Consider the following 26,861-nt stretch of genomic DNA (forward strand, 5'->3'; position numbering starts at 1 on the left):
CATTAGGATCCGGCTGGATAAAGGAATTCCGATATTAAACCACGGAGCAGGGCAACCGGACACAGCTCTATCCTGAGCGCAAACTTCGACATGAGACGCTGCAACAACAATAACGTTAGCCTCCTCTCTACGCTGCCATATGCACTAGCTGAAAGCTGCACCGAGCCTCCACTATATCGCCTGGGCTTTATGTTTCCAGCCAGGGGAGAGTCAGGCCGAAAAACTGGCCTCATTCTCCGTCTGCGCCAGACAACGTTCACTAGCCTGGCCTGGGAGACCGAGCGGCGGGGCTCGCGGTCGTGTACCAAAACGTGCGAAAACACCGCGACGAGACTTGTGTTGTGTCGATGTACTCACCTTGTCTGAGTCTAGGCGGGTTTGGGACAACACAGACCGGTTGGGTTGGACGCGGGATTCAAGCACTCTGGGCGCATGTCGTCGTCGTCGTATCGGTTTGCCGTCGGCCGTGATGTGGAAGCGGCACAGCGGACTCGGCTGGGAGAGATCTGGAAATCTGAGAATGCCCCTCTCTTTCTGCAGCTCTTTGCACCGGCAGTGGCCCATAACTGTCGACAGGAGGCGCCAGCACAGCACATTTTTGTCTCTGATATGCGCATACATGCATACTACACAACTCCTCAAAGAAATCAGTGAGCGATCATATTTCTGCAGGGGCTTATCTGCATCCGTGCTCCTCAGTACTGAGATTATAGTGGCCGTGTTGTGCTGTGTGTTATTATTCTAGTCGGAATTTAATTGTGCCGTGATGTTGGGATTATCCCTGAAAGTTTTCTATGATTCCTGTTTCTTAGTTACAGGAGCTCAGGGGTAGTCGTGATGATTTTGATTAGTCACCACATCATGCAGATTACACAACGTGAGCTCATGTAAAATTAGATTTTTCTCTTACATGTATAACTAGTTTTGCATCAGTGGTTTTATAAATTAAATCAATTTCCTTATTTAATAAATCACTCCAATATTCTTCTAAGAAATAGCCTATTATTATTCATAGTAGCCCCCTTAATCACAGTGGCCTTATAATACTCATGCACTGCTACAATTCCTCTAGAGAAATGTAATTTTCCTCTGACTGGCCTAGACTTTTACTGGATATTTTACTCATCTTTTGAGTGTAATATTTAATGAAATATCTCAAAATGATAATAGTATTTATGGTGCTGATTATTGCTACAAAGATGAACAACAGACACATGGAGTATAGCTATATAATACAGGAAATATATCCTACCTTAATGAAAACTAATGTTTCAGTGTGCCACATAGACGCATACAGCCATTGACACTACTCTACAAATATAATTTATTTGAATGGAGCTCTGAAACATGGAACAGCTGTGAGGTGGTATTACACCTACATGTCCCCTGACCTTGTGACTCATGAGGTTAGTGATTTTGATTACAGAGTGGCTAAATCCAAGACAAAACCATCCTTCAAAACAGCTTTGGCAGTCTCATCCACATCACATGATAGAGGAGACAGGGTCACACGACTCATTAAGACAAAGAAGGCGATGCCCAGAAGGTTTACTTTGGTGTCCCACTACACAGAGAGCAAGACACAGCCTGTGCTTGGCTATGAGAGAAACATAAGAAGGAGGACGAGGAGGAAGCTGGTGGAGACTCCAGTTTAACCTTTTCTCATGGAAATATGATCATAGGAGCAACTGTTGATCAATAATCAGTGTCACCTAGCTGATGAGTACAAAGCAACTGATTATACCTTGAAGTCACTGCATCTGACTCAGACATCAAAAGCAACAGAAGAGGATGGAGATGTTTTTTTCACATGGGAGTAGTCTAAAAGTACAGACTTTCCTTTCTTACCTCCTGAAGGGTAGCTACAATTTGAAAAAGTTGCCAGCTCTTCAGGCCCGTGTTTAATCCCTGTCCTTTGACTCCACAACCTCACCCTGACCTTAAATAAACATTAGAGGCTTAAAGCCCATCCGTAATCCCAAACATCCTTTGGCCCACTAATTGGAGTTTCACACAATAAAGACACCCTGACCTGAATCTGAACAGGTGGATAGATAAACTGCACTACACAATTGGCTTATGCAAGCTCCCACACACCAACAAATCAGTCTGTCTCACACTCTCACACCAGTGGAAAAAGTACACACACTTAAGTAGTTGCACTACCACAGTTTACTCTGTTACATGTAAACGTCCTGCACCAAAATCTTATTTTAAGTCAATCTAGGTTAAAATTAAGCAAATACGAAGAGTAGTCTACATGAAACCAGTGCTTCAGTGCACATAGTGACACATATATTTTTACACCTATGCTGCAGGTACCAGAGTTACATGTGGTATACAGCCAGTACTGCTACTTATTTCCATACATGTGTTTTTCTTAATTAGGTTATTGTGTAAACCCGGTATTATATTGAAATAGGGCGACACCCTTAGGTGAAACGTGGCTCTCTGTCGCGGTGCATTGTGGACTGACACTTGGGCCGGTTGGCTCACACTCTGCAAAATGGCGACGTCCCTGGGATCTAACACGTACAATAGACAGAACTGGGAAGACGCGGTACGTATAATCGACAACACAGTGTTCACGACAGGGAGTATGACTAAAATGCAACAATTTTCTCGTTCATTCCAGAAGTTAACATTATCGTAAAACTGACCCGCTTGCCACTAACATGGCAGGTTTGCTTGATAGCTAATTAGCCTTTCGTTAGCTAGTAGTAGAAGCATGGCTGCTACCTTCTTAGCATGTCGGTGTTAGCTTCAATGTTATCGTTCGTTAATTTGTGTAAAAAAAAAAAAAGGTTTAATCTGGGACCAACAACGGCAAGATACATAAGTTGGACGATATCATTCAACATTGGGCCAAAAAAGCAATCGCTGTCACTGAAATTTAAACTTATTATGCTAAAGTTAGCTATCGAAGCTAATCAAGGCTAGCGCTAGCAAGCTAACAATAATAAAGCGAAGTTGCGTCAAGTAACCGGCTAATAACTTTAATTCGTAACTGAAATATAGAGAACCGAACCAATCCAACACACCGGCGCGTTCTTTCTTGATTTGGATAAGGTTTACAGTGTAAACTCGTATCATAAAGATGCTAATATAGCTTCGTGGGCACCCGATAAAAGGACCAAACCCGCTTATTTGACGACTTCATGAGAACTTTGATAACTTAAATAACGTTATCTTCCAATTCATTGAGCTATTAGAGGAACTGTGCTTTGTGTTTTAACCACCTTTTAGTTCAGTGAACGGACGTTTGCTTGTTTTTTTGAGTCATTGTATAGAGTAATGGTAATTAGCTAGCAACTAGCAACCCGATATAACCCAGTATTTGAGCGAAGTTGAAGTAGTTACATGTCTACCAAATTTTACTTTTCTGTGTACTGTTTGCACATCAAGCAACGGTTTTTTGGAAACACGTTAAAAGGTCCCTAACCCTTCTATATAAGGCATCAAATCAGTTTCCTCTCTTTAGCCTCGACACAACAGGGCCTTTTGCCAATGTTGGTTTTATCAAGACAGCAGAATATAAACTTTGCAACCTTATACTATGTAGTTAAGAGCTGCTTATATTTAGGTGTTTGGCTGATGTTGTCAGTGGGATGGATTCAGCAAGGTCATTTTCAGCTGCTAGCACTTGGACTGAAACAGCATCCCTCAACAGATGGCAAAGTAAGAATGAGCAAGTCCCAGTTGCACTCCCTGTATTCACACATGTAACTTCGCCAAGATGCCCGCAGTAGAAAGCGAAGCAGAATGTATGCTAAGTTAGTGCTTCAGAAACTTGAATCAGTGACCTGTTGGATGTATAACGGACACAATGCTTGGCTTTTTACTAAATGGACATCTAATTTCTTTTGTCTTCCAGGATTTTCCAATTCTGTGTCAGACATGTTTAGGAGAAAATCCTTACATCCGTATGGTGAGTGAGCATGACTTCATCATTGTAGTAAATATAAGGAAAATTTTCTGTAGTGTTGATTCCATTAGGTATGCAGATTTAAAATTTTGTCATGCTTTGCATTACAGACAAAGGAGAAATATGGGAAAGAATGCAAGGTATGTTTTGTACTCATATTTCAAAACATGATTATGCAGCACACAACGTAGTTTGAATTAAAAATCTAACATTATGTTCCATGTAAGAATATCTAAACATACATTTTCATCATTTTCCCATCAGATCTGTGCTCGACCCTTCACTGTGTTCCGATGGTGTCCAGGGACACGAATGCGTTTCAAGAAGACGGAAGTCTGTCAGACCTGCAGTAAAATGAAGAATGTTTGTCAGACATGTCTGCTCGACCTGGAGTATGGTGAGTCTGGGACTGACTCCTTGTAATCTGTTAATGTAAATTGGCCTGCATAAATTTATTATGGTTTGCTGAAGCATATAGATATGTGAGTTGACCCCTCATGTCTCACTTTGTGTTTTCAGGTTTGCCTATCCAGGTCAGAGACACTGGGCTTGCTATCAAAGATGAGGTTCCTAAGTCAGATGTGAACAAAGAGTACTACACACAGAACATGGAGAGAGAGGTATAGTTACTTTCTGATGCTGAAAAATAAAAGGTCTGTCTGTTTTATAAGTGATTTTCATACAGCTACAAGAGCTAAGTCTATACTTGGCCCATGGTATACGCCCATTAAAATGAGTAAAACAAAATATATATGTCTTGATGTGTGAAAGGCTAATTAGCTATCAAGCAAACCCTAACTGTTTTTTTTTTGTTTGTTTGTTTTTTGTTTTTTCAAATTGTCATTTGTCTGTCATTCATCTCATGTCTGTTTGAACCTCTATGTTCTCAGATAGCCAATTCTGATGGCACACGGCCGGTGGGCCAGCTAGGAAAAGCCCCCAGCTCTAGTGATATGTTGCTGAAGCTGGCCCGTACAACGCCATATTACAAGAGGAACCGGCCGCACATCTGCTCCTTCTGGGTGAAGGGAGAGTGTAAGAGAGGAGAAGAGTGTCCCTACAGGTGAGTGACACTTTATAAAACTGGCTACAATTGCTGTGTCTTAGTGGTCAAATTTGATGCTGTGGGATCAACAGTGAACGGTTGTGCTGAGTGTTTCTTAGCTTGATTAATTTTTTTTATAAATGAATTTTACATGTATCTTTTTGAGTACTTAGTACTAAAGGCAAAATAGAAATCGGTGTGTTTTTATGGGTCGGTTTGGCTGTAATTTCCTTATATTTGTCATGGTCATTGTGCTGTCAGTATTTTCTTATTATGGTTCTCCTTTTTCACACAGGCATGAGAAGCCCACAGATCCTGATGATCCTCTAGCTGACCAGAACATAAAGGACCGTTACTATGGTATCAATGACCCAGTAGCTGACAAGCTGTTGAAGCGGGCCTCAACTATGCCACGACTGGACCCACCAGAGGACAAGTCCATCACCACCCTCTACATAGGGGGTTTGGGAGATACTGTCACAGATGGAGATCTCAAGTAAGGATTCCTATTTCATAACAAGCTCTCGTACAAGTTCCTGTTGTCATTGAAAGTGGGTTTTACTATACTATAATAGAATGTCCTTGACTGTCCAATTACTGTTGACAGTTGTTGCAGTTTAAAATCTTTTTATATCCAGTGTTTTGATTCTGTTGGACATTTATCTGTATTATTGCAGGAGTCACTTTTACCAGTTTGGTGAGATTCGCACCATTACCATAGTCCAGAGGCAGCAGTGTGCCTTCATCCAGTTTGCCACGCGGCAGGCAGCAGAAATGGCTGCTGAGAAGTCCTTCAACAAACTGATCATTAATGGACGCAGGCTCACTGTCAAGTGGGGAAGGTAAGAAGTTGATCAACAAGGTAAAACATAAGCATTAGGATACCCATCTCCAACATCCTGACACTATAACCAATAACAATAGCTCGTGTAGCTCATTGTATGGATGCAACTAAAACATATCTCCTGCCATCTGGTAAAATTTCTTAGCTTCCACCATACAGCCTTGCTAAGCAGAGCCATTGGGAGGAGAGGTGAAGATTTATAGTGATAATTTGCTTATTAACACCAGGTAGTGCTCAGAAAGCATGTGTGTTTGAAATTAACAGCCAGGCGTAGTGTTACCATCACAGTCACAACTGTTTGGAAACTGACAGCAGTGCCTTTTTAAAATATTATTGCACACACTATGAGAATTTTAGCATAGCAAAGAACCTGACATTTTCTGTTCTGTACACATTCCTGCTGCTGCTGCACACAATGCAGTGGTATTTAACAAATTAAGTGATTTGATCCGTATATAAACTTGTGTGGTTTGTCTTTTAAGGTCTCAGGCAGCAAGAGGAAAGGAGGGCATCAAAGATGGTGTCAGTGAGATGGGTACCAGACTTGATCCTGTACCTGGACTGCCTGGAGGTGAGTCTCCAAACATGGGGAGAGTGGAAACGTGTGCGAAATGTGTGTGAGTGAGAGAGTGTGCATAATGACATCATGATGAGCCATATGAGATTAGTCTAATCTGAGGTAGAGTTTAATGTATACCTTTTTCTTTTGATTGTTGAATCATTAATTCAACCCCGTTGGTGTAATACACGCTGACAACTATGCATGCAGAAAAAGAAAAATTCTTATTGCTATTAAGAGTGGACGGAAGAAACACCAAGGTTTCTTTTGATTACTCATTTCTCTGTGTTTCTCTTTGTACTATAGCTCTTCCTCCCCCACCAGCTATGGATGAAGAGGCCCCTGCAAACTACTTCAACCTGGACCCCAGCACCTCGCCTGCTGTCATGAACATTGCTCTGCCCCCACCTCCAGGCATTAACCCACCTCCTCCAGGTAAAATTGTAACCTTGATCTCACAGATGCATCTAATCACATACATACATAGTAAAATATGATGTATATGAAATATAAAAGCTATTAAAAATAATCCCATTAACTTTTTGCTAGTATTTACTTTGGTTATCCTAATCTGTTACGTATTTTACGTTTCTATTTTTTGCAAAATTGCTGAGAAGATATTTATTAAATTAGTAAATGATTTAAAAGGCAGTCATAAAAGGTAGATGCATAATGCTGCATTCTTTCTTTTCATCTGCTCATTCAGGTTTTGGCCCTCCAATGTTTCACCCCATGGGTCCCATGGCTCCTCCTATGCCCCCTCCAATGAGCATGAGACCTCCTGGTCAAATCCACTACCCCTCCCAGGACCCTCAGCGCATGGGTGCCCATGCTGCACATGGCTCACGCCATGGTGATTAGCTGCTAGAGTGAAATACTGTACTGTGATTTAGATGTCATTCTTTTCCTTGAGTCAAACCTGGTCAGGTGCTTTCACTTCAGATGCTGTCAGTGGGCCTGAAACCTGCAGACTACTTACGGGAGAAATACATTGAATAGAAAAGACAGTTATGTCTTACAGTATAACATCTGATTTATTATGCCACCTGCAGTGCAGTGAATGAACTGAAGGAGCACCATCTGTGTCTGGAGAGACACAACCTGCATCTTACCAGATGACTTTGGCACTAACCGCAGTCAAAAAGTACCAGAACAGCATCTAAACAGCGGAACTTAACAGAGTAAAAGACACCACACATAAGAGTACTGACCAGTGTGATCAGGGTTGTCTTTAAAGGACTCCTGTGGTAGGAGCCATTGTACATATATAAATGTATACTTTAGGTAAAACATGTCATTGTCACATCGTACAAAGTATCACATGGAGTTGAATTCTGAGGAGCATTTTTAAAACGTATTAATTTTCAGTTACATTGACATTTTTTTTTATTTGACACAATCTTAATATTCCACGACATAAAGACTTGGTTAGTGTAAGACTTTCTTTGTATGTTGTTTTCACTTGTCATTAAAATGACTCATTTTTGTCATTGATCACCTCCAGATTTCATATTACTCATTTATGTAACAATTTACTGTTGTATGTGTGTTGTCTTGGTAGGTGACAAAAAGTTGTAAAGCTGCAGTATGAAAAGAAACTGAAGTGGTGAGAAGAGGAGTCATATATTGAGACACTTTGTTTGGGTGAAGGGGGAATAATTAGGACTGATCATCCTGTTGCAGCATTTAACTGATTCCAGCATCCAGAGTTTGCCTCAGCTGGTCAAACCACGCAGCAGTAGCAAATTTCTATATCATGCAGGAGTGTGCCCCCACCTGCTGCAGTGCCCATTGACTGTCAGGGGGGGGCATCTTTGCAGGAGGAGAGGAGCAAGCATAGGCCAGCGCTTTAGTCTTAAGTTGTCAGCCCTTTTTTCATAGTTCATTTGATTCCGGGCTGTAATCAGCTCCCCATCCCCTGGGTGCTCTGTTGAAGTTGGGTCGTTGGCACATGCGGTCAGGAGCGTTGCTGGGCAAGTTCTGGGATTCCACTGCCTCAAAGCTCATCACTGGTATCACCCTCTTGCTGGCCATTGCGCCCCCAAATGGCATGGCAGATCTGAGAAAAACAAAAAAGTCCTTGCTAAGCAGGTTAAGTGCATTGTTGCACGTTACTGGCAAAACATGAGCTTAGGTATTGTTGCTAACACGCCTTCCGATAAAGGGAAGGGGGGGGGGGCTTTTAGATGATAAATGATACCCAGTCTGGTCATCTCTCTGACTTTAACTGAAGGTCCTGTTAACAGGAGAAAACCACGAGGGAATCAGGATGAAACTGAGTGTGTGGTGAGCTCAACCTATTCCACTCGTGCTCTGACCATTAGTTGAGTTCAGATTTAATTACAGTGTCAAAATTTCATGATAGTCTAATGGTGTAAACAGATCCCTCCATTGGGGGTACAGTTCCAGACTGGCTGGCAGAAACTGTTTGATTGACAGCCTTAATTGACTAAAGTCTGAGTTTGTCTTTCCTATATTCTCCATTCCTCCATCTGCCCGAGCTTAACCTTTGTTCTGCCTCGCTGCTGTGATGCAATTCCTTGTGTGCCAAGAGAAAGGTGATTCCCTTTCGTGCGCAATCTGTCTTAGTGGGGACATTAAAAGCTTGCAGCCCCCCCAAGTGGATCATCTTTCAAGAGCCACAGTTCAAAATAGCCATCACGCAGCCACACTCCAAGGAGGTGCAAGCCAGAGACTGTATTAATTTTCAAACTGTGGAAACATGGAGTGGAGCCGAGGGAAGAGATGATGGTGATGGATAACATGGTTAGGTCATCTGTGGATCTATTTGAAGATGGGTGGGTCTCAACGCCTGTGCTTCCAACTGAACAGGATTTAGAAGTTCATGATTTATTTATTTCTGAGTATTGGCTGGTAAAGCAGGCAGAGAAAGGTAGATTTACCTGTTGAAGCACCTGTAGTTGGAAGGCTGTAATGTTTGTGGGAGCTCGGGCAGTTGGGTATTGAGGATGTTGAGGAGCTCTTCGTTGTTTCCCAGAGCTTCGCTCCATGGGGAGCAGTAGGATTTGGGGATTACTGTTGTGTTGAACTTCTCGTGAGGAATTCCCTTCAAAGGGCCAGAATATCCTAACAGAAACAAAAGTCTAATGTCAGTGGGTGAAAATGACATGCCACTGTGGGTACATTTAAAGCAAAATAAGGTCTCCTGTGTTTATAAAAAAAAAAAAAAAGGATAATCCTTGGGCTTTGAAATTAATTATAAAACCTGTTCAATAACTTCAAAAACAGCAAGCCCTAACACGGCACAGGCAGATCTAATTCACATACAAATATCTTTGATGTCACTCCTGTCAACAATAGGAACTACAGTAATTAGATCTCAGTGTGAATCCCTGCTAATAAACAGAGCTTAGCTCGCTGTCAGTCAGACTATAAGCAGTGCCTTCTGTCTGACCAAATACACAACAGCAGTCAGCAAAGACGCTCATAGATAACTGCTCTTGACAAACTGACAACTCTCCTGGCTATGATCATAATAAAATCAAATTCATGTGCTCAACACATTACCATATGAAAGATGCATATTAACAGATCAAAGTGAGATACAGTGCCCATGCATTACGCAAGCACAGCCTTTGTCCAGGCACTAGCACTGCCCAAGCGTGTTGAGGGTAAACTAGTTCTATGGCTGGTGGCATTCTGCGGCAATCCTTTCATCACTGTGTATCGCCATTTACCTGGAGCGAGGACGTCAGGACTGCCCTTCTTTGCTACTGTCTTCTGCAGGTTCATGACCAGGCTATGCTTACCAGGGATGGAGAAAGCCTGGTTTTCCTTTCCTCCCTGTGGCTCTGGGATGATTTGCGGGGGAGGAATGGCCTCGAGATGGACCTGAAGGAACAAAGTTAGGGTTCTGTGAATTTATGAACTCCACAAATACTGCAACACACTTTATTAAAGGGGCACTCCTTTAGACATGAAGTTCAGTTTGCTTGTCAGAGAGAGAACAACTCAATCTTTTGAGGAAGCTTTCCAAAGTTTGAAAAATAACCCCAGTGAGGTCATCAGGGTTATCATATCTTGGGTTTGTTTTTATTTTTACAGAACAAAGAAACTGGAAGTGTGGAGTTGAAAGATGTGGGAATTTAGGAGGCAGGGGCCAAAAGTAAGGTAAAAGATGCTATTATTATGGAGAATGTAGGATAAAGCTTTTTTTAATATTTCAAACCATATGTCAGAATATCTCATTCTCTGCTGTCTCAAGGTTGTCCAATCCTTCTTAAATTTGTCTCTTGTGCATTTTATGAAAGCACAATGCTAAATTGCTAGTTTCCATCAACATCACTTGTGACAAGGGACATTATTTGTAATGAATATTCCTGTCTGCTTAAAATGTAGAACAGAGACTGCAGAGAGGCCAGTGAAGAGTCAGACTTCATTGGCTATTAATTATAGTTCTTTGATATATCCAGCGCACCAAGAAGCTGTTATTAGGCATTACGTACATGTCAGAAACACAGATTCAGACCGAGTACGCTTAGTTCAGTGGATGTGGGTCATCGTGTGTTATGTGCCATCTGCCGATTCCTTACATTATTGGTGTTGTAAGCACCGTTGGCAGCGTTCTCCAGCGTGTACCTCTCCACTCTCTTCTGTCTCTCCTGAAACATGCGAGAGCCTCGATTAGAGGGAAGATTCAGCTCCTCCATCATCACATCCTTTGGAACGCTGATCTTCTTCCCCAGGTTCAGACCCCCTGGCACAACATGACAGACAAATGGAGGGGATTTAATAAGTGATCACATTTAATGTCCCCTTTGCATTTTTAAAATGGCAGTATGCGAGTAGAGAAGCCTGTTTGCCCCAGGTTTTTGTGCTGTGACATTGCATCAGGTGACTCTAACCCTGCGTAAATACAACATGACATTTAGTTGTTAGTGCAGAGGCAGTGACAGCAGCAACTTCCAGACATTTGGAAAGAGAAGGAAAGTAACACAGACTAATAAGGACCTTCGGCAAATCATAATGTCTCCTCTGATCTTCTTGTTTCTGTCAACTTTAAACAGCTGAGGGGGGCTGATATGAAAAAGCCAAGTCGTGTGCAGCATCACTAAGTTGGTATCCATGCAGCTTTTGCTCAGGGTCTCTTCTCATGTTATATCATGGCACAGAGTCTCTGAAATAGCCTCCAGATGATGTCAAGAGGTGTGTAATGTTTGTTGTGGTCCAGGGTTGCATGGGTAACTGGGCATATAAATAGGATCTCTGGATGAAAGACTACTGTAAGAGAGCGGATGGCCTTCCTTCTCGTACATGATAAGTGTTCGGAGAAGTCTGTGCATATGCCACCCTTGAGGAGCTGCCTTTGATCGGCCTGTGTAAAATTCAGTGGGAGTCACATTTTGCTGAGTTTAGGGGACTTGGTTTCAAAGCCTAGCTGGCGGACAGCACTGGAAAACAAACAGTGCAACTGGGATGGTCCCTGCTGGAATGCTTGGAGAATTTCACCAACACACTGGCACTCCTGGGATTTGGGTGTAGCACACTCCATGTGTCCCCAGGCAGTGGGCTAAGACACTTTGATGTTTGACTGTATTACATCTGACAGCCCCGGCTGTGATCACACGCTTTGGCAGTTGTTGACGCAATACATCAGCTAATTTGTGTATCAGTTTACCTCCAAATATTATGTACGCATATGTCGATTATTTGTGCCAATGTCCTGTCACAGGCTGGAACAAAACCAATGCATCCACAGTGCACTCACCTCCTCTGGCTTCCTTAGCCAGAGCCTTGGCTTGAATCATTCTCTGTTTAGTCATGTCATTTTGGCTGGACTGCATCATCATCATCGTTGTCACTGTGTTCCTGTGATGGACACAAACATTTTCATTATTATTGCAAGGATTTATCTAAACTGTAGTTTCTGTTATGACATAACTGATATGTATTCTATAAGTTCTGATTTAGTGTCAAACAAAATACACTCCTATAGTTTCATGTAAATTGTAAACCACGAGTCTTAGTCTTAAGTTTTATTTTGGGCACCTCCATTTTGTTAAGTGAGTGTGACTACATTACTCCAGCCACGTGTTTTGTCCAAGCAATGCATTTGCTGATATTTTTATTAAATCTCTAAAGTTAAAATGCGTATTTATCTGTGAACTCAGCAACAGCACCACAGCAAAACCACAGGACATCTTTACATTTTAAAGCACAGAAATGTATGATTTTATAAGTTCCCTCTTTACAGTTCTTTAAAGGACCGAATGGCTTCCACACGTAACACTTCAGTCAGATTGTAAGCAGTGCCTTCTGTCACTGCTTATTTTGATCGTGGTAAAGGCCTTTGCTCCCCTCCCTTCAGCCCTTACCTGTGTGTCCTGCCTGTCTGTACGTCGGGTGTTGCTCTGGATGGTTGAGTGGTTGATCTCGTACTGGAGCTGGGATGCTTCCACGCTCCACTCTGACACTCCTCAGCAGAGAAGGAACGGTCTGTATAAACCTCCCCAGGATGCCTCCAGTGCTTACCTCACTCAGTTTATTTTAGCAGAGGGGCAAGAGAGTGAAAACGGACAGAGGGAGTGTTTGGTGGGCGGGTGGGGGTATAAAAGGACGATTAAGGGGAAGGGGCACGTATAAAGATTTACATCCTGACCTCGGGGCTCCTTGATAATAAAAATCTGATCCTCTGTGTGTGTGTGTGTGTGTGTGTGTGCGTTCCAACAGCTGCTGTCCAGACAGTGACAGCTATATGAGAGGCCAAGCATCTAACCTCTCCACTGCAATTATACACACACAAACACAATTTGTATTTCCTCTCTTTCTTTTCTCCCTTCTGTAAAGCCCGTTATAACTTCTGTGCTATATATTAGTTGCAGCCACCATGTGTTTCCAACATGCGGACAGTTTTACGGGAGAAGCTATAAAATTGATGAGGTTGCCGCGATCAGAGGTTGTGATCGGTTTTCCAGTTTGGGGTCAAAAGTTAAACTCTGCAGCAGTTTGCTTCTCTATTATTGATAGTGTGAGACCTTTGACTTCCTTTTTCTTACACACTGCTGTGAGTTACGGGTACAGTACATACTCTGTATTTAGTAGTTTTAAGGATTGTAATAAATGAAATACAATACATACTGGTTTTTGCCAGTGTATTTTCATTTATTACCAAATGCGCAGACACTCCAGTTGTGATTTCTGCATGAGCCCTTTTTTTGTGTTACACCAGAAGTGATGCCCTTTAACTTTATATTTGGTTGCCCTTTTTGAACTCAAGTTAGTCTTTATCGAGCAGCTTTTTTCCCACAAATTGATTCATTGAGCTCAGCAGGAGCCTAGAGGGGAAAAAACATTTTCTTTATCCCTGTTGAGATTGGATATCGATTTCGCACCTGCCCTGCTCCACAATACCACTATCCCCCAGTGGGAAGCCTCCGAGCCTCTGAAAGAAAGTGTGAAGTCATCCTGAGTCACACAAAAATCATCTGCAGACACACAATGGAAGTTGAATAGTTTCTGGCCATTAAGGGTTTATTCAAGTGTGTTTGTTTAGTAGAAAAAAGCAATTTTGCTTTATAAAAAGGATTTGGGTTGGGTCAGTAGCCTTCTATTAACAAAAAAAATTTACCTTTTGTGTTGTGCTGTATCACACAGAGCCTAAGTGATTACAATCAATCTGTCATGTCCATTTTATTCAGACCTACTGCTTATAACAGTTCATTTCAAATTGAGTTATTATGACAAGGGTCTGTTAATAATTCAGTGGTCTTTTTCTAGAAGGGAGCAATGATGAAAACAGGACAACATCTTGTGACTGAGTCATCTGTGTTTGAGAGGTGGCTGCCGCAGTGTGTTTATGTCACATAGAGAGAGGTACACAACCACCAGGCGCTGACAGCTGACACAAGAACAATAGAAGCCCATTCAGACACAAGGGCTTGTGCGATTAGGGCACCTTTAAAACCGTTTGCCCTATTGGCCTTCAGATGAAACCTCATGTGGCTGGCTAGTCTGAGGAAGTTCAAAACTTCACAGGTAGTGTTGAGAGCAGGAGAAGGCAAAAGCAGCAATATTCAAAGCATGGCTTTTTATAGCTTAACGCTGAAAGCTGCATGCATTAAAATTCAGCTTGCAGCACTGAGAGAGTCTTCATTCTGAACTTTTCTTATTTGCTTGCAGGTGCCTCTGGGAAGACTGCTGGAAGTCAATCAGTAGGGGAGCTGTCTTGACAGTGCTCAGTTTGAGCTTCAATCCAGAGCGACATTATGTATGGGCTGCTGTGTGAGAGTCTTCACGACTTCATCAAGGAGTCGTATGGAGATGATGTGTGGAAGCTGGTCAGAGAGAGAGCAGATGTCAGGTTACACTCTTTTGTCACCCACCAGGTACATTGTCTGTGCTCCTGAAATGAATAATATGATGTAATACTGTATGTAAGCAAATAATAATAACTTTGAAGTCACTACAGTACTCTCTGTCTGCTTTTCTGTGATGTTTAATAGTCCTGATATCAGAAAATTAATTTTTCTGAGTGATAATCTCTGCATGTGTTTATCTGCAGGTGTATAGCGAGAGTGTGATTCCCCGTATTGCAAAGGCAGCCAGCGGAGTGACAGGCACGCCATACAATGAACTGATGAACTCCTGGGGTGTCTACTTCCTGGGCTTTGTAGGGAAGTACGGCTATGACAGGATCCTCAAGGTAAGAAAAGGTCTCAAACTCAGGACTGTTTTGTCTTCTGGTGGATATGTGAGAGAATGATTTAATACACAGTAAATACTTCTATTGTGTTAATTAAATGTTTAAACATATCTTATATATCTTATCTTAAATCTGTCAATCCAGTCAAAACAGATTATTGTTAGTGTTGTGGTTTTTACAACAGTAGATTTTCCTCTGTATGATTTCCTTATACAGTTAAAGAGTGAATATGTAACTTGTGTACAAATCAGTAGAAAAATTAGTGCATGCCATAAAGATGTACAACCTTTACAATTTTGCACATCTTCTAAAATAAGGGGTTATCGGTGGATTACATGTACTCATACAGATGCTCATTGTATTATTGGCCATTCAGTCCAGCCCTTGTTAGCAACCAACATGTGTTTTGTTTTAGAACTATAACATCATTAAATTATTTTCAGGCAAATTAGGAATAAGGCACTCCAGTGATTTACAGTAGTATTACACTTAGCAGTAGCAGGATTCATGAAATATATTATATAAAAAGAATGGTTAAAATCACCAGCAGCAAAGGGCAAGATATTCTGATTTGCTGTCACTTACATGGGTCAGGTTCCATATTTGTTGTACCTTTTGTAATGGTATTCTTTAAAGGAAAACTGCCCATTGAAAAACAGCATGTATATTGTACCCCCCCGAGCCTTAAAGTACAATATACATCTGTTTTCATGGGCAGTTTTCCTTTAAGAATACCATTACAAAAGGTACAACAAATACACATGACCTGTTACCCTACGTCTCTGCCCTCAGGTGTTGGGCCGTCATGTACGTGACTTTGTCAATGGTCTTGACAACCTCCATGAATACCTGCGCTTCAGCTACCCCAAGGTGCAGCCCCCAACTTTCTTCTGCCAGGAGGAGTCTGCCACTGGAGTCACCCTCCACTACAGGTCTGAGACGATGTGGAGGAGTGAAGAGGGGGCAGACTGATAAACTATCAGGCATCAGACATAAAAAATACAAGAACAGAGTAAAAATATTGAAAACTGTGCCATTAATCTCTTCAGAGAGATGTTGAATTTTCTTCCTCTGTGACCTGCAGGAGTAAACGTAAAGGCTACCTGCACTACGCCATGGGTCAGCTGAGGCAGATGGGGAAACAGTTCTATGACACTGACATTCACGTGGAGGTGCTGTCCGAGCAGATGGTCGGAGACTACTCCCATGTCACCATGAGGTACACACACACACACACACACACACACACTCACACACACATGCAAAGCTTTTTATACTCACTGGCGGAAAGTAAATAAGTACATTTACTTAAGTACTATACACGAGTACAGTTTTGAGGTACTTCATAATTCTACTCCACAACATTTAAAAGAGAAATATTGTACTTTTTTTACTCCTTTTTGGCTCGTGACCTCTTATGAAAAAACAGTGTCTAGTTGGGGTCCTGGGTCAGGTTTTTGGTGTATATGAGTTATTAACAGTTCCACCACAGAGTCATTTCTGATGTTCTAATCTAACAGTCTGAGACCTAAGAAGGTCAAATTACCCAATATTTTACCAAAAAACAGCAAATATTAATAAAACATACAGACATTTACATATTTTTGTTTTTCTTCATCATTATTCCACTACAATCATCCCACTGCCCCTCAGATATGCGGTATCTTGTGACCATTTGGGTGGGGCCCGACTTGTAGGTTGGGAACTAACTGTGTACACATAGTTAAAAATAGCTACACCTCAGCTACCCACAATGGTTAAATACTACTTATGTATTGATGCATGTGCACGCATGTTTTCTGCAAAACAAACGCTTTTACTGTCGGTNTGTAGGTTGGGAACTAACTGTGTACACATAGTTAAAAATAAATAAAACTTTAATTGCATTCAATGATAATACTTCTGTACTTTTACATTTTTGTGTTGGCACTTTTACTCAGGTAAAGGATCTGAAAATGTCTTCCACCACAGTTCACTCTCAACTTTAAATCTAAGAAAACATTGATATGTGTGTGCATGCAGGCTGAACTTTGACAACTCTGCCTACCGCTACATCATGAAGGAAGATGAGGAAGAGCAGGAGATTTTGCCCATTACCTCAGATTTCTTCTTTGAGGTCTTCCCCTTTAATATCGTCTTCAGACAGGTAATCCTTTTGAGTTACCCTCTTCAACATCCCAAGGGCAGTTAATGAACCAAATGAAGTGTAACATGAATGAACAGCCAATGGTTCTTTGATTCTTTAGGACATGGTGGTGCATAACGTAGGCTCAGGCCTGGCTACAGTCTTCCCTGATCTAGATGGGAAGAAGATCAATGATGCCTTCTTGCTGGCTCGCCCCCTAGTGGAATTCACCTGGAACATGGTAAGACATCACTTAACATGTCACAATCTCTTATCTACAGCATTCTACAATAAACAAAAATGTGTCTTAAAAATATCAGCTTCAAACAGGTTGCTGATGAGAACACTGACTCTAATCTGTGCACAGATCATCTCCCACCCCAACAACCTGTTTGAAATCATGTCAAAGGAGCCTGTGAAGAGAGAGAGGAACCTTCACAACCGAGTCCAGAGTAAGAGTGGGAGCCATGTAAACACTCGCAGGGGTGTGTGTCTGGTGGGCGAGGACTCGCAGGCTTGTAGTCAGATCAATTTCACTGCAGTCTGACACAAAAGACACGCTCAATTTCAGTTTCATTAAATAAAAAAAAAGAGCAGGTGTGCAGTAAAATGGATGATTTTTTTATGCAAGAGCTCAAACATCAACATTTAACTTTGAAAACACAGCTGAATTAAAGTTGTGAGTTTAGGGGGTCTTTCAGTTGCTGAAATTGAATTGTTTGATGTCTTGATTCAACTTAAATTGATTAAATTAAGTGGAACTGATCCCAGCCCTGTTTGTCATGGATAGAGGATATGAATATGAATGTTTGTGGCTCTGATTGTTGGCCCTGTTTTTCCACAGATTCTGACTATGAAAATGCCAATCGCTCTGCTGACGTAGATGTGGAGCTCATGGCTTTCCAGTCCATCATTGGGGATGATTACAAAGGTCATGACCTTTCTGTTATCTAAAGGCACATAGTAAGACCTGGGCATACAGACGCTGAAATAGTGTGGCTGACAGTGACAAAATTAAACCAATTAAAGACACAGACACATTAAAATACAAAACAAATGGATTTTGAAGGAATAGTTTGGCTATTGGGAAATATGATTATTTGCTGTTTTGTTGAGAGTTGTTGACTTGATCGATACCACTCTCATGTTTGTATGTTCAATATGATGCTGCAGCCAGCGGAGGGTTAGCTTAAGTTAGCATCACTGACTGAGAACATAGGGGAAAAGCTAGCCTGGCTCTGTCTGCAGGTAACAACCTGATCCAGCACCTCTAGTTATCATGTTAATCTCTCATTTGTTTAATTTTTTCAAAAACTGAATGAATTTATAATCTTATAGGGGGATTATGTGTCTTCTTGGCTGGGAGCGACAACTTTCTTAAGTCTTGTTTTCATTGTGCTGTTGCTAGGCAACCAACAGAGACTGCAGGAAGTCACTGCTTCCATCCAAGAAATAGTCCAGTCCACTGAACACTATTAACTGTGACCAACCTTTATACAGAACCAGGCTAGCTGTTTCCAGTCTTTTATGCTAAGCTATACTAATTGGCAACTGGCTCCAGCTTCATATTAAACATACAGATACAAGAGTGGTATTGATTTTCTTGTTTGACTGTCAGCAAGAAAGCAAATAAGCATATTTCCCAAAATGTTGAACTATTCCTTGTTGAACTAAACTGCTACATCCACTAGGGTGATATTGTTAACACAGTGCAGTCATTATCAACTGCTGAAATTTAACCTAACACTCCTCTGTAAATGTCTGTGTTTCTGGCATTTGAATGTGTTCTTTTTTTAGATGGTAACAGTGCTAATGCGATGGAGAGCTGGGGCGATGGGAGCCGCTGCCTGAAACTAAAAGGACAAATGAGATACATGCCGGAGTGGGAGTCCATCATCTTCCTGGGAACTCCTGTGTAAGGCACACACACACACACACACACACACACACACACACACACACACACACACACACACACACACACACACACACATGTAGACACAGATCTTTATTAAAATGCTGCAGCTGAAAAGTAAAACATTCGAAAAAAGCAGCAAGAGCTAAACTGAATTACGAAGCTGGAAATAAAAGCCCGGGCAGTGAATCAAATCAGGGGGCCCATTCTAACAGCACTTACCATGCATGAAATGAGCTGCTAATTAGCCTGTAATCAGACAGTGCAGCTCTTGTGAGCGTAATGGGAACCCATTTGCAACTGAGTGTTTTCCACAGAGTACATTACCAAAACATCTCCCTCCTCTTCTAAAACATTTTGTTTTGCAAGTAAATGCCCATATGCTTGTATTGACAAAACATAGCTACATTATTTTTACTATAGGAAATAATATCTCTCAGAATTACAGCCTTTTAATTCCCAGTTTTTATAGATACAGCTATTGTCATTCATTCAATATATGTTATAATTTTTCTTTCTTTTCTCTCTCTCACTCTCTGTATGTGTGTGTGTGTGTGTGTGTGTGTGTGCAGGATGGAGAGTTTGAGTGCTATGTTTAAGACTGGCTTGTACATCAATGACCTGAGTATGCACGACTCCAGCAGAGACCTGGTTTTGGCGGGGACTCAGCAGTCAGAGGAGCTGAAGAGAGCTCTCATACAGGTTCCCTGAGCCAAAGTGCAGATGCATTTTACATGTGTGATCAGCTCACTTGTCAGTCTGTATTATGCAAAGTTGCTCTGAAGCCCTAATTTCAGTCTAGCAGCCTCCAGATCACTTTCTGCCTGCTGTCCTGAGATGAACGAAATAAATGCAAACTTAGTGTTTTTCTACTTTATTCCTTATTGTGAGTGCAGGAGCAAAAGAAGTCGAGCAAGCTGGAGGAGAGCATGAAGATGTTGGACTACGAGATGAAGAAGACTGATGACCTTCTGTACAGGATGATTCCCAAGCCAGTGGCTAAAAGGCTGCGCAAAGGAGAGCCTGCTGTCAACACTTGTGAGGTCAGGACTGACATAGTGCCCACAGTTCACCAATGATTTTACACTTCAAGTGCCTGAAACAACAGAAACGAAAGAGTTAGATGAGAAGACTGATACCACTCTCATATGTACAGTAAATAAAAGTTACAGCGGTCGAGTAGCTTAGCTTAGCACAAGGACTGCAAACAGTTCACCTAGATGTATCCAAAGCTAGAAAAATCCACCTATTAGAAACTCCAAAGTTAACTAAATACAAAAAAGACAGTGCAGTTTAATATGTGAGCTTTAGAGGTGCTGGAAACCAGCTTTATTACATTGGACTGAGCCAGGCTACTTGTTTACAGAGGCTAGCTGTTCCCCTCAATTATTTCGTCTTTATGCTAAGCTAAGCTAACTGGCTGCTGGCTATAGTTTCATATTTGTTGTACAGACATAGAGTGGTATCAGTATTCTTATCTAATTCTCACATTCATGTAGCAAAACACTTGAGACAAAATACTGGAGTCTTGTATTTCTAAGAACAAACTGAGTTCTTCTATTGCTTAGTGTAAATAGTGACTGTGTACCTAACCACACACACACACACACACACACACACACACACACACACACACACACACACACACACACACACACCCCTATAAATCCTCTAAATTTGTACTACTCTCCTTATTGGAACTTTTTGCTATATTGAAATGCAGGATGATTGAGAGTGGCTCCCTGATGCTGCATAACAGAATAGACATTAAAAATGATCCATGAACACCTGCCTCCCCTCTCAACCTGCCTGCCTATCTCTTTTCTCCCAGGTGTTCCCAGATGTGACCATTCTCTTCAGTGATGTCGTGGGGTTTACTCGCATTTGCAGCCACATCACTCCAATGCAGGTGGTCTCCATGCTCAACACCATGTACACCCTGTTTGACACGCTCAGCGAGAAGCACCGCGTCTTCAAGGTTTGTTTGTATGTTTTTCCTCTGTGTGATGGACTTTATACATAAGAGCTCGTGTGTAAGAGCTGCTGTTGTTCTCCTCTCCAGGTTGAGACAATTGGAGATGCCTACATGGTTGTTGCCGGGGCTCCAGAGAAGACCAAGTACCACGCTCATAACATTTGTGACATGGCCCTAGACATGGTGCGCTCCATCGATCACCTGAAAGACCCCTCCAACGGCAACAACATACAGATTCGTGTTGGTGGGTAGAAAGTATGTGAACAATGTGTTTATGTTGGTGTTTGACTGATTGAACTAACCTGTTGCTCTGGTTGCAGGGATCCACTCTGGCATGGTTGTGGCGGGTGTGGTGGGACATAAAATGCCACGTTACGGTCTGCATGGTGACACGGTCCACACTGCATCTGCCATGGAGAGCAATGGCAAGGTAAGGGAAAGTAATGAGTGAAAGAACACATGCGAGGCAGTGATGCACCAGTTTCCCGTGATTTTGTTGTGACCGGTCTTTCTCTGTCTCAATCAGGAGATGCACATTCAGCTCAGCAGTGCCACCTATGAGCACCTGAAAGGAAGTCACTTCATTTTTGAAAGGAGGGGCATCATTACTATCAAGGTCAAGGGTCAAAACCGTCACCGTAGCAACTGTACCCACCAGATTAATTGCATTAACTCGTCCATTGTGACATCATGTTATCATTTGCTGTAGAACATTTGAGGAAAACATAATTAAATTAGATTAAAGTCAGAGAACTTTTATTGATCCCCACCGGAGCAATTAAAGTATATGCAGCAGGGAACACAAACATGGATGTGTTAATGACACATAAAATAAAGTGTGAAGTGCATGTCTCTTCTCAAAAGTAAATATCTCTACATTAACAGCCTTTATGGCTGTAGTCTGTATTAATGGAAGTTTTGCATATCAGCAATCAGACATAAAACACATTTCTGAGTGTAAAAAATATATATAAAATAAAAACTCACAATGTTTTGGCTCTGGGGAGTCAGCCCACTTAGTATTCAGAGTTGGTATTTGCAGCTTGCTTGTTGATTTGCCAGTCTATTTTATCAGTGGGTCTGACTTTGAGGCTGCACATTTAGAGATAATACCAGCAAAGTGACTCCCAAAGGTTTCTGAGGCAGCTGATTGCAGGTGCCAATCTCAAGAAAACACTAGTGACTTGTTCTTCATCAGGGAATTTTGACTATTGAAAATCTGCCACCTGCCATTTTACCCCCCTCTATAACAGTAGTTGTGCCTGTGAGCGTACAGTACTGTATGTCTTTGAATATTTGTGTATATATCTCTTTGACTTTTTTCTTCTCTTCATCCATTTTTAGGGGAATGTTGAAATTGAGACCTACTGGCTGAAAGGAAAGAGGGACAAGGATGGGAATGCTCAGGCAGCATGTCCTCAGTTTGAGACTCAGACCATCAGCAAGGCCATCAGCAAGGCCACCATCTCGGGCCCTGAGGCCACAGGAGATGAGGAGGGACTGGTAAAAATTCAGCTCAGACAAGCTTGAACAGTGTACGCTCTCATTTCCTTTATTGCCACCATCATCATCTCTGATTCCCTGAGTCTTCCTCTGTCTTTGCCCCCAGGTTTTTCCTCTGGTGGCAGGGGAGGATGAGGATGATGTCAAGTCTATTCGCTCTCATCGTATCAAGATGGAAATTTCAGGTCATTCTCTAGAGGAGTCGATTGAGGAGTGCCGGGTGGAGGAGATGTCTGTTCATAAGGTGAGAGGGAATATCTGCTGCTAGGATTTCTGGATGTTTAGACTTTTAATGACTCTTATTTAACTATGATGTCTTTGGTTTTTTTTGATGATTCCCTTTCTTGGGTTATTATTAGCTGTTAGTGTTTTTTTTTACTTGCTGTTTTTTTATGGGTGTAATATTCAGAACTGTTCCTTCCCTAGTCCCACTATAAGGATGCCTTGCAGGACGGCCTCCAGGACTCTCACCTGGAACTGGACTCACCTGAGTCTGACGGCAGGGACTCCATCATGGAGTCCCGTGACAGCTCCTGTGACTCCCGCTGCTCCAAGAGCGCCATGTGCTCCGTGTCGTGAACTGCGACATGGTGATAGCGCCCAAGCAGATGCTAGCTGATGCTATAGCCAGTAATTCATATGTATTACTATTTGTAAAGCGCTTTTTGTACAACCCACTTGAAGCACTGGATGTTAGGCCAAATGCCAGATAGGAGTGTGGTTTTTGCTGTTATTTCGGAGGCCTTTTGGAGGCGTTCTTGTACATGGACTAGACTGTAATGCTCGAAATCTCTAGTGGCATTTGTGTGGAGTTACTTTGCGGAGCAAAAATCATCAGTGTTTATTTAGCTCTAACAATACAGAAAATCAGTTGTAGCCATCAGTGTTAATTTTACACTTTGATCATTTTGAACCGCTGCCTCAGAGCTCTATCAGCCCCATGAGTGAACAAACACTTCTCCAATTAATACCTCACATCAGTCACCTCAGGGCAATTGCCACTAAAAAGTCAACACTGGAAAACATGCTGATTGTGGCCATTGTGCCCATTGTGTAACATGTTTTAGTACCAAAGAGTGTTCCCTGCTTTGTGGTTCATCTGGACACGAGCTCAGTAATTTCCTGCACTGTTTGTTCTGCTGCACCTTGTAGATTTGACATCTTATTTCATCCTCTGAGAAAATAAATCACTCGGAGTCTCTCCTCCGTCCCTCTCTCTCCTCTCTCCTTCATCTCGCGTGTCTGAATTCATTATTCTATATCAGTCTCGTCAAATATACAGCCACGGTACAATGTAAACGCTTGTCAGCTCAGTGAAAATAAAGAGAGATGACTGCTGAGCTTTCTGTGGATCGGTGTGTTGTTTGTCTTGTCTTGTCACTCAGAGGCATTGGCATTCTTACTCACATTGACATTTACATATATTTTAAAATTTTTTATTGAACACATTTCTCTGTGGATATGTATATACGGATATGTTTTTATTGTGTATCTGTGTGCTCAGATCTGACTTGCACAACATGTGTACCTGCATCTTACTCAAACTCCAGTGATGTTAGTAGGAAGCCTGGTAAACAGTCGTTGTATTAAGCTTTAACATGAATGATAAATGTATTTTTGTGATTGTCATGTGTGCCTGCAAAACTCAATATCAGGCACAAATGAATATGTAATTAATTGGGAGTCAAACCAAAATATCAAAGCTCAGACTTTGGTTTAAGCAAGTTGTTATTACAATCTGCTTTTCAGTACTGCAACACACATCCATACATATCACTAAACCAAGAACAGCATCATCCATAAATACACTGATAGACAATCAAAATATCAATTATCCTGGATTGGTGTCCCAGTCAGACAACGTTCCCCACTGACTGATTATCAGATGAACTGCACTTAAAGGTGGCATCCTCACGATCTAGGCTGCATCCATTGGCTCTATGGGAGTCTTTAGGTGATGAGCTGATGGAGCAATGGAAGCAGAAAGCATATAAGAAGGCCAGCAGGAGCAGTAAGCAGACCACACAAAAAATAACCACGATCAGAATGGTGTGCACTTGCATGTGCAAGTCCTCCCATGGGAGCAGCATGGTGGTGGCAAGGACACTCTGGGTCGATGGGATAGTACTGAAACTGGGAATCACTGTGGGCAGCTGTGGCTTCATGGAGGCAAGGTGGGTTACTTCCGGCATGACGGGAGGATGTATGCACTTTGTGTCTTGGAGATACTTTGTTGCAGCCTTAAGGAGAAAGACATCTTTTAGTTTGGTTTACCACATGCAAAGAACACAGTAATAGCCTATTAAGATACTAATTCAAGTGGAGTGCTTGAGCAAGATAACTATGTCCAATGATAAATCAGCCTCTTTACAATGAGCACAACTGGCATAAAACAATGATTTTGTACCATTCTTAACAAAACACAATTCCACACTGTGTATTTAAACAAACAAGCAAATGAAGTCTCGTGTCTGTTGTCTGTCCTTTGTTCTTACCTGGAATGTGTTGTTGCAGTGTCTTTTGATGAGCAGAGCTTGGGAAAATGAAAGAGATGGAGGACCAGAGAGAGAGAGGGCTGGACTAAAGAAGTGAGGTGGCTGTTGGACCACGAATAACAGGGAGGGTTGCCATGGCAACACTTGCTGAAGGGCCACTAGCATGGAAATGACATCATATCACCTCAAGGATGTGTTTTAATGTATGCAAATGGGGATGTTAGAAGATTTTAAACAGGCAGAAACACTGAGTTTGAAATATGTACAGAGCTCAAAACTACAATATGTGCAGCCCAAACACCTGTAGCCCGTGGTCTCTACAAAAAATTGATTTAGGCCTGTTATTTACAGGTATTCTCCTGAAACTTTACAGGGATGAAAGCATCTGCCCAATAAAACGTGAGCTTTGGAACAGCAAATACAAACAGTGAAACTAGATCACTTTGTAAAGAACAGAGCCTCCTCATCCCTGACATTGGTCAGGCTCTCCAATACTGCCACCTGTTGGTATGTGAAGCAGCACTGAACAACACACTGCAAAATGCAAACTCATCTTGTCAGCCCAGCCCAGCTTCTGTGCCGTCTGGTCTCTTTCAAACAGCCCATAATGATCCTTTAGTACAAGTTGTAATTGGTCCCACACCCCTGCTGTGCTCACTCAACAGGAGTTGATGCCTAAAAAATGTTTTAGGACTTGCACCAAATTTTAGTTGCCATGGAGATGACTCAATTATTCTACTGATTTTCAGTCATTTTGTTAACACTTAGAAAGTAAGTCCGAAAGCTGTTTTTTTTTTTTCAAAACCACTCATAAATACCAGACAAAAGAAAAAAATATTAATTAACATAATTTCTGAGGAGGACACAGAACAAAGCCTGACAGCTGATGTGAGTTTAGAGTGCTTTCAGATGGTTAATTACAGCTCCAGACAATAGAAGCAAAAGATCCATTAAATCCAACTGCAGCTGAGTAGAGCCAAAATGGCTGAATGGAGGACTTAGCCTATACCAATTCAGTCTAAAGGACAAATATGTGAAGAAAGATGTGGTGTGGGCCTTCAAGCCTACAGGGTGAGTGGGGGGTGGAGGAGTAGTCTTTAGAGAGAGGAAGTGCAAGAGGAAGTCTTCTGAAATCAAGGATCTGCACAATGTTTTTTGTGACTGAGAACAGAAGGATTTTACTTCAGAGTTGCTCTGACGAAGTAGACTATTTGTATTTCAACATGGAGCGCACACAGTGTTCACAGCTGGACTCGAGAGGTGTAATACAGCCAAGTGCCTCAGTGAAGAGGCATCCAGACAAACTCTAACAGAGGTACACATTGCTGCGAAAGAGACTGCACGCTATGTAATAGTCCCAGAATTAACATATAAAACAAACATTTTGAGAAAAAGTGTCCCCGCTGAAAATTAGTCAGCCTCTCTGCGTGTAATTTCCTGCACTGTTTGCTCTGCTGTGCCTTGAAGATTTGATATCTTGTTCTGCCATGCGAGCGCATAATTGTAGACTCTCTACTCGCTTGCTCTTGCTTTTCAATTAGTCTCTCCCTCCCTCACTGTGCAATGCAAGAGCTTGTCATCATGGCGTGGAAATAAAGCAAGATGATGGCTGAGCAGCGGCGGATCAGCTTGTTATTGTTATCCATGTCACTCATGGAAGGGCTGGTATTTACAGACATTTTCATGCATTTTTCGGTCTTTCAATGACAGTTTTCAAAACTATTATTCGACCATATATATATGTCTGCCCTTATTGCTTGCACGTGTATGTATGCATTCCCTGAGAATGTGATTACAAGAAAGCACAACAGCA

At 41.8% G+C, this 26,861-nt stretch overlaps 4 protein-coding genes across 4 annotated transcripts in view; 2 read left to right on the forward strand and 2 right to left on the reverse strand.

Annotated features, from left to right (window-relative positions):
• ndst1 (N-deacetylase and N-sulfotransferase 1) overlaps window positions 1-531 on the reverse strand; it is a 37,637-nt gene extending 37,106 nt beyond the window's left edge. Inside the window, exon 1 of the mRNA XM_022751630.1 lies at window positions 358-531. The gene's annotated coding sequence lies outside the window, so the exon portion shown is untranslated. The remainder of the gene's footprint in view (window positions 1-357) is intronic.
• A 1,946-nt stretch (window positions 532-2,477) lies between these two features.
• rbm22 (RNA binding motif protein 22) lies at window positions 2,478-7,874 on the forward strand. The gene is made up of 11 exons (XM_022751608.1): window positions 2,478-2,560; window positions 3,875-3,928; window positions 4,036-4,065; window positions 4,190-4,322; window positions 4,445-4,545; window positions 4,816-4,988; window positions 5,266-5,466; window positions 5,648-5,812; window positions 6,297-6,385; window positions 6,680-6,808; window positions 7,080-7,874. The coding sequence occupies exons 1-11, from the start codon at window positions 2,507-2,509 to the stop codon at window positions 7,232-7,234; spliced, it is 1,284 nt and encodes a 427-aa protein (XP_022607329.1). The 5' UTR covers window positions 2,478-2,506; the 3' UTR covers window positions 7,235-7,874.
• Window positions 7,875-8,248: 374 nt separating this feature from the next.
• myoz3 (myozenin 3) lies at window positions 8,249-12,784 on the reverse strand. Its single transcript, XM_022751663.1, has 6 exons — window positions 12,709-12,784; window positions 12,102-12,202; window positions 10,927-11,090; window positions 10,072-10,225; window positions 9,277-9,460; window positions 8,249-8,432 (listed from the first exon to the last, which is right to left on the reverse strand). The coding sequence occupies exons 2-6, from the start codon at window positions 12,184-12,186 to the stop codon at window positions 8,249-8,251; spliced, it is 771 nt and encodes a 256-aa protein (XP_022607384.1). The 5' UTR covers window positions 12,187-12,202; window positions 12,709-12,784.
• A 1,814-nt stretch (window positions 12,785-14,598) lies between these two features.
• Window positions 14,599-23,132, forward strand: LOC111226436 (soluble guanylate cyclase 88E-like). The gene is made up of 18 exons (XM_022751580.1): window positions 14,599-14,718; window positions 14,895-15,035; window positions 15,828-15,967; window positions 16,120-16,254; window positions 17,058-17,181; window positions 17,282-17,401; window positions 17,528-17,612; window positions 18,005-18,091; window positions 18,958-19,075; window positions 19,648-19,777; window positions 19,972-20,118; window positions 20,907-21,053; window positions 21,138-21,294; window positions 21,371-21,480; window positions 21,577-21,666; window positions 22,395-22,553; window positions 22,660-22,797; window positions 22,980-23,132. The coding sequence occupies exons 1-18, from the start codon at window positions 14,599-14,601 to the stop codon at window positions 23,130-23,132; spliced, it is 2,301 nt and encodes a 766-aa protein (XP_022607301.1).
• Window positions 23,133-26,861: the final 3,729 nt, after the last annotated feature.

Source organism: Seriola dumerili, unplaced genomic scaffold (assembly GCF_002260705.1).
Source record: "Seriola dumerili isolate Sdu_G_001 unplaced genomic scaffold, Sdu_1.0 BDQW01000160.1, whole genome shotgun sequence".
Classification (NCBI taxonomy): Eukaryota; Metazoa; Chordata; class Actinopteri; order Carangiformes; family Carangidae; genus Seriola; species Seriola dumerili.

Coding starts and splice junctions, on each gene's coding strand:
- rbm22 (XM_022751608.1), top strand. CDS start 2,507: ATGGCGACGTCCCTGGGATCTAACACGTACAATAGACAGAACTGGGAA. Junction 3,929..4,035: donor AAAATCCTTACATCCGTATG/GTGAGTGAGCAT, acceptor TTTGCATTACAG/ACAAAGGAGAAATATGGGAA. Junction 6,809..7,079: donor CATTAACCCACCTCCTCCAG/GTAAAATTGTAA, acceptor CTGCTCATTCAG/GTTTTGGCCCTCCAATGTTT.
- myoz3 (XM_022751663.1), bottom strand. CDS start 12,186: ATGATGATGATGCAGTCCAGCCAAAATGACATGACTAAACAGAGAATG. Junction 10,226..10,926: donor GTGCTTACAACACCAATAAT/GTAAGGAATCGG, acceptor TTGTTCCTTCAG/GTCCATCTCGAGGCCATTCC. Junction 9,461..10,071: donor TCCTGACGTCCTCGCTCCAG/GTAAATGGCGAT, acceptor TGTTTCTGTTAG/GATATTCTGGCCCTTTGAAG.
- LOC111226436 (XM_022751580.1), top strand. CDS start 14,599: ATGTATGGGCTGCTGTGTGAGAGTCTTCACGACTTCATCAAGGAGTCG. Junction 17,182..17,281: donor TTAATATCGTCTTCAGACAG/GTAATCCTTTTG, acceptor TTGATTCTTTAG/GACATGGTGGTGCATAACGT. Junction 22,554..22,659: donor CAGGAGATGAGGAGGGACTG/GTAAAAATTCAG, acceptor CTTTGCCCCCAG/GTTTTTCCTCTGGTGGCAGG.